Source organism: Cucurbita pepo, chromosome LG18 (assembly GCF_002806865.2).
Source record: "Cucurbita pepo subsp. pepo cultivar mu-cu-16 chromosome LG18, ASM280686v2, whole genome shotgun sequence".
NCBI classification, from domain to species: domain Eukaryota; kingdom Viridiplantae; phylum Streptophyta; class Magnoliopsida; order Cucurbitales; family Cucurbitaceae; genus Cucurbita; species Cucurbita pepo.
In genome coordinates this window covers 1411056-1417550 of record NC_036655.1, presented here as the reverse complement: position 1 = coordinate 1417550, position 6495 = coordinate 1411056, and the positions used below count along the sequence as shown (strand labels likewise).

The 6495-nt window shown below is 32.0% G+C and overlaps 1 protein-coding gene across 1 annotated transcript in view; it reads right to left on the bottom strand.

Annotated features, from left to right (window-relative positions):
• Positions 1 to 2087: 2087 nt before the first annotated feature.
• Positions 2088 to 6495, bottom strand: part of LOC111779946 (putative disease resistance protein RGA3) — a 23412-nt gene continuing 19004 nt past the window's right edge. The window contains exon 2 of the mRNA XM_023660163.1: positions 2088 to 5338. Coding sequence (XP_023515931.1) covers positions 2138 to 5338 — 3201 coding nt within the window. The 3' untranslated portion in view covers positions 2088 to 2137. The remainder of the gene's footprint in view (positions 5339 to 6495) is intronic.

Sequence of the window (6495 nt, the reverse complement as noted above, 5' to 3'; positions counted from 1 at the left end):
TTTCTAAATATCTTATTTTTAAATTTGGCATAATTAAATCTAAATATAATTTAAGATAAAAAGAATATTGGAATTAGAATAGTTAAAATATAATTTAAAAATTGTGTTTAAAAAAATAGGAAATAAAATTTTCATTAAAACTAAAATAAAATTTACTCCAAATTAAAATTGAAAACGGGTAGATTTAGGGTTTTATAATTTATAAAATAAAATTTAGTTATTTATTTATTTATTTTTAATTGGATAAAAAATTAAAAGATTTTAAGTTATTATTTTAACTTTTATATATTTTCTAATTTTTATTAAGGTAATCTAATTTTTTATATATAAAAATATGTTATCTAATTTTTATTAAAATTTGTTAATCGTGAAAACAAAATGAATAAATAAATAAATATATTAAATTAAAGTAATCTTTTATGAATTCAACTGTGGGACCAATTAAAATGGTTTGAGATTTTTATTTTAGAAAAACGTATAATTTAATTGATTTTATTTTTTTTCGGTTCACAACATGACTCTCCAATTTTAATGCTCTTCTCAATATTTTGACAGAAAAATTAAGTAAATTTTAAGCATAAGATTGAAATTTTGTTTTACTACGAGTTATTTAATTTTGATTTACCAATGGTTGACAATTAGAACAAACAAAAAATGTACTGATATTGAATACTAAATTAATTTATTTTATTTTTAATGAAAATTTGATTACGGAGTAATTATTAATATGAGTTATTAATAATAAAAAAATTTAATTAGTTTAATAATTTGATATAATAAAAATAAAATAATTAATAACTATTAATAGTCTAAAATTAAACCATAATGTATCATAAATATAGTAACATAAACAAATATAAATTTATTTATAATTATTTGATTTTTAGATTTTTAGGTATCTTGGATATTTTATTTTTAAATACCTTATTCTCAAATATATTATATAAAATATTTAATTAGTTAAATGAACCTATTTAAAATTAATTTAAAAATTAAATAAATAAAAGAATATTGAAATTGGATTTTCAAAATTTTGAAATAGTTAGATTTTTCTCATTGTATTTTTTAAAAAAAGTTATCCATCAACTCAAACCAGACGAATGAACAGAAAGGGATATTTGAATCTTTATCAACTTGATCTTCTTGCCTCAGGCAACAAGCATGCATGAACCATTTCATGAAGTATGTGTCCAGATAGCCCAAAGTTTCGATCGTTAGCTCTCGGTCTTCAGGTTAAAAAATAACGTCGATGAAGACGTGTGGGTGCACTATTACGCGGTGGGGATTGTAACTTTCCATGAATTTTCCATTTCTCATTCAACGATGGAACTTTGCTTATTTCTTTTGTTAAGGATCGACGAATCAAATGATATTTTTGTTCCAATTTTTGCCTCTTCTTCTCCCTCTTAATTAAACTTTTCCTTGCCATAATGATTCCATTCCTAGTAGTATCAATGATACAAGTCAGATACTAGAGGTAGAAACGTAAGAAAGAAATCCCCTTNATGATTCCATTCCTAGTAGTATCAATGATACAAGTCAGATACTAGAGGTAGAAACGTAAGAAAGAAATCCCCTTCTCCATCGAAGGAAATGAGATTGATAAATTAATAAAAGCTTCTTGACACAGCTAGAGTGACAACATCTCTGTTCATAGACTACAAGTTTGAATCTTCTTTCTCATGTTCGTAACATATTATCCAAATTAATATTCTAAATTCAAACCACTACAATAATGTTTAGACTCGAACACCGAAACGTGTCAAATGAAACTAAATGAAACTAAATAAACGTCAAACAAAACTAGAAGTGATAGTACCCATAAAAAATAATAACGGTGTTTGGAGAAATAGGTTAAAAGAATTTTAATCTCATAAAGCATTTAATTGGTGAGATATTTGAATTCTTAAGCTAAATTTAACCAACAAACAAAAAAGAATTTAAATTTTAACTTAGCTCGAAAATATCTATAAAAATACATACAGAAAAAAATAATCTCAAGAGAGGGTAGTAATTAATGTTAATTAACAGAATTAATACATTTGTTAAAGTACAAAGAATACAAATATAATTTTACTTATGCTAATGAAAACATTAAAAAACGGAAGTATAAAGAAAGGAAACAAATATAAAATATTTATAGACAAACATCGGGTACATGCGAAACTTTTTCCCGTTCAACACTACCTTCACCAATATCTAGTTGGGAACATTTATACACTTTCAAACGATTCAATCTAGTTAGATTTGACATGGCTTCTTTCGAGGGCAAGTTTTTCAAATTTCTGCAACACCATAATTCCAATGTCTCCAAAGATGTAATGTTTCCCAACCATTCTGGCAAAGATTCAATGCCATTAAAACTCTTAATCCACAACGATCGTAAAGAAGTGAGGAGCTCAAGTTGTCGAGGAAGTTGTGTTAAACTATTAGTTCCTGTTTCATGCAACTTGAGAACTTCAAGTGAATTGAAGGGCATGAATCGACTCCAATCACGACCCTCCATTGGCCCTTCAACTATCAATGTCTTCAAGTTATGAATACCATCGAGCCCCTCTGGAAAACTATGAAAGTTCTTGATGTCTAATGAAGACAAGTTTTGCATATTTTGCAAATTTGGAGGGGAAATATCATCACGAAAGTTTCCTATCGACAAATCTTCAAGTGAGCTACAACATTCTAACCAGTTTGGTAGCTTTACCAAACTTGTACAATCATAAATTCTTAGAGATCGAAGCTTTGGAGGACTTTGAAAACTTGAAAATAACCTTGCATTCACCGTGTCAGCTTCCATCCTCTGACTATGAGTTGCAAAAATGTTTGGAATATTCGTCAGTTTGTCACAAAAGCAAATAGTTAAGCTTCCGAGATGAGGAAAAATTGTACAATTCATCACAATAGCAACATCTTTCCATTGCTCTAAATTTTCCATGCTTAAAATTTCAAATGTTTTCAATTTAGGAAATAGAGTTTTACTGTCACGATAATTCCCGTAAAACTCGTCTCCAATACTTTTTACACCACTTAGGCCAATAATTTGAAGAACCTCAAGTTTGGACAACTGTCCCAACATTGGCAAAGTTTTACATCTTATGCAAAACCATAGCTCTAGTATAATTAAGTTTTCAACAAAAATACCACTTGGCATAAGTTCACTTCCAAAGTTAAGCATACGCAATGCTTGAAGGTTTATGTGTGGTTGAAGCCCTTCCAACACATTCAAATCATTGTCACCACAGTCTTCTTCGGTAAAACTCCATTCAAAAGATAGATTAGAAATATTTTCCTTCTCAACTAAATTTGCAGCCATAGCCTCCTTTTTACTTTTGACTTGCTCGAGTTTTTGAAGGCTTAATTGACCTTTAAGATTTTTTAAAGGTCCAAGCTCCTCAATCTTATATCCTTCATCTGACCCAACTACAAAAACAGAAAGCGTTTGAACTTGAGTCATTCGACTTAAATGTTTAGGCATTTGAATTGGTGAAGAACCCACCTCCATTTCTATATGCCTTAAATTGACCAACTTTCTCAACTTTGTAGGAAAGTTTAACTTTGGAAGCTTCAAAGTCTGCAAATGGTAAAGCAAAATAATAGATTTTGGAAGCTTACTTATTCTAGTGTCTGAAATGTCAAGATACCTCAAATGTTTCAATTTACCGATTGTATCAGGCAATTCAGTTACGAACTCATAATTAATAATTAAAACCCGCAAATAGATGAAGTTGTTGATCTCAACTTGATTACCAAATTGTAAATTTTCACAACAATAAAGTGTTCTTCTTCTTTGACGGATCAAAAGAACTTCATCACCATGAGATTTTCCATCTGTTATAAGGTCCTCTCTCAAATGTTGGTCATTTGAAATAGCACAGGCCACCTCATATATAAGATCATGCATCTTACAGTATTCAACTTTTCCTCTCTCATCCTTGACAACATCTTGAAACAAGGAGCGAGACAACAAAATATCGAAATATCTCGCTCCAATATCCTCCATCGTTACATTGCTTCCATTGGGTAGTTGAATAAACCCTTGTGCTACCCACATTTGAACAAGTTCATGTTTAAAGAAGATGAAGTCTTGTGGAAAATTTGAACAGTAGGCAAAACATTGTTTTAATGAGGAAGATGGTAAACGGTCCACACTTAATTTGATTGTAAATAAAATAAGATCATCCTTTGGTAATTCAATTCTCACTAGATTTTCCAAACTTGATTGCAATTCTTCATCATTCTTGCATGATTTCACCATTCCTCCCAACACTTTCACAACCAATGGTATGCCACCAAATTTTTTAACAAGTTGTCCTCGAATGACATCCGGAATTACTCGTAATTTACCTTCAAATGCACATTTTTCAAATAAAGACCAACAATGATCATCTAGTAACTCCCTCAAATGATGTCTGTATTTTGTCTCCATAATTTCTGCAACTTTATCACTTCTAGTAGTCACAACGATAGCGCTTCCTATATTTTTATTGATCTTTAGCAAACAAGCCCTCAACTCATTCCAGAGAATGGGTTCCTCGTTCCAAACATCATCAAGCACAAGAAAATACTTTTTGCCACTCAGCAGATATTGGAGCTTATGAAGAATGACTTCCTTTTTATCTGATTCACAAAGTTTAGAACTCAAGGATTCCACGATTGCTCTTAAAATTTTGTTGATTTTAAAAGGATCAGACACGCATACCCATATAAAAGTATCAAAATTCTTCCTTATCGTTTCATGATGGAAAATCTCCTTCACCAGAGTTGTTTTTCCTAACCCACCGGTACCAACAATGGGTAAAACAACTAGAGTTTCTTGGTTATTGAGGGCAAGTAGTTTATCCACTATATTTGATACTTCAGATTCCCTTCCAATAACTCCAATTTCATCTGGAAATGAGTCTGTCTCTCGAGTTTGATTAAGATCAATTTCAGCTTCATTAGATATTGTAGCAACACATCCCGATGGACTTTGTGTAGAATTAAAGTCAGCCAAATTTTTAGCCACAGTTGTGATTTTATTTGCCATTTTGAGACGAAAAGCAAGGGGATTTTTGGAGAATGAAAAGAAATTACGTACCACCTTATATTTTTCGATTTCCACTTTGCGTCGAACGTCTTCATAAGCAAGCTCATCGAATAAAATATCAGCTTCGAAGATGATATCTTCAAGCTGCTTCACCCATTGCTTCTGGGATTCAAGGTTTGTCTTCATTCTTTCAGCATCCCTTAGGATGGCTTGCGCCATGAGTAAAGAGTCCTTCAGCTTAGAGAGTTCCTCCTCGTATCCTGATGCCAAGCCGATCTGCTCGGCCGCCAGCTTCACCGTCTTCTTCAACACTTCCTGTACGGCAAAGGTCCACAGGAATTCTGCCATGTTTGTATCCTTGGAATCTGAAAGTTTGCAATTTAAGAGAATTTGTGAGAGTTGGAATGAAGCATATAGAAACCCCATCTAACATCCTTTTATTATCTAAAGCGCCTCCAAACAAACAGTAAGGTTTGAAAAGTATAGTTGTCATGATCCAATTTTCAAACAAAAAAAAAAAGAATAGATAAGTTTGAACTCAGTCAAAAAAAAAAAAAAAAAAAAAAATGTAAATTTCAAAAAGTTTAAAGAATCAATTAAAAAATACAGTTGTCATGATCTGATTTTCGAGACTATGAAGCACAGTCAGTGACGTTGGACTTATACTAAAAAAATACTATAGAAATGGAATAACCCAAAATTTTGACTGTTATGATATAATATGTGCATGATGTGAATTGTTACGTCTGAAGGCATGGAAACGTTATGATATGACAAATTTGTAACATGAATGATATATTATCTGATTGACATGTAAAATGACGCATTGGCATGAAATACAACCCCAATACACGCTTGGAAGATACGATAAATGGTACGATAGGAAGAAAGGTGTAGTATATGGTAATGTCAAGGGTGTTAGACGAACACGACTCTCCACAATGGTATGATATTGTCCACTTTGAGCATAAGCTCTCATGGCTTTGCTTTGGGCTTCCCCAAAAGGCCTCATACCAATGGAGTTAGTATTTCTCACTTATAAACCCATGATCATTCCCTAAATTAGTCGACGTGACTTCCATCATCCAACAAAGGGAAATATGTTAGGACTTCATGTCTTATTATGTGCTCATGCATCGGTGGATACCCCCTCTCCTTTTACGATAGTATGGACGTGTACGTATGAGGCAGGGAAACGATCATTATGTTTACCATAATGTTGCCATGACGGTCGTTGTTCCTAACGGATGTCTGACATCAACACCTACTAAAGAATGCTCGTCAGACCAGACAAGAGCCCAGGAGGTGATTAAATCGACTAGTGGATCCATACTCGCACGTGTAGGTCGTATGTCGGTAAATTAAGTACACATTCAATTGCCCACTTATGATAGCCGCTGTAGGAAACAGGCTGAGTATTTCTTAAAATACTCAACTACTCAAGTCACGTGCTACTTCTATTTCAGGTAAAG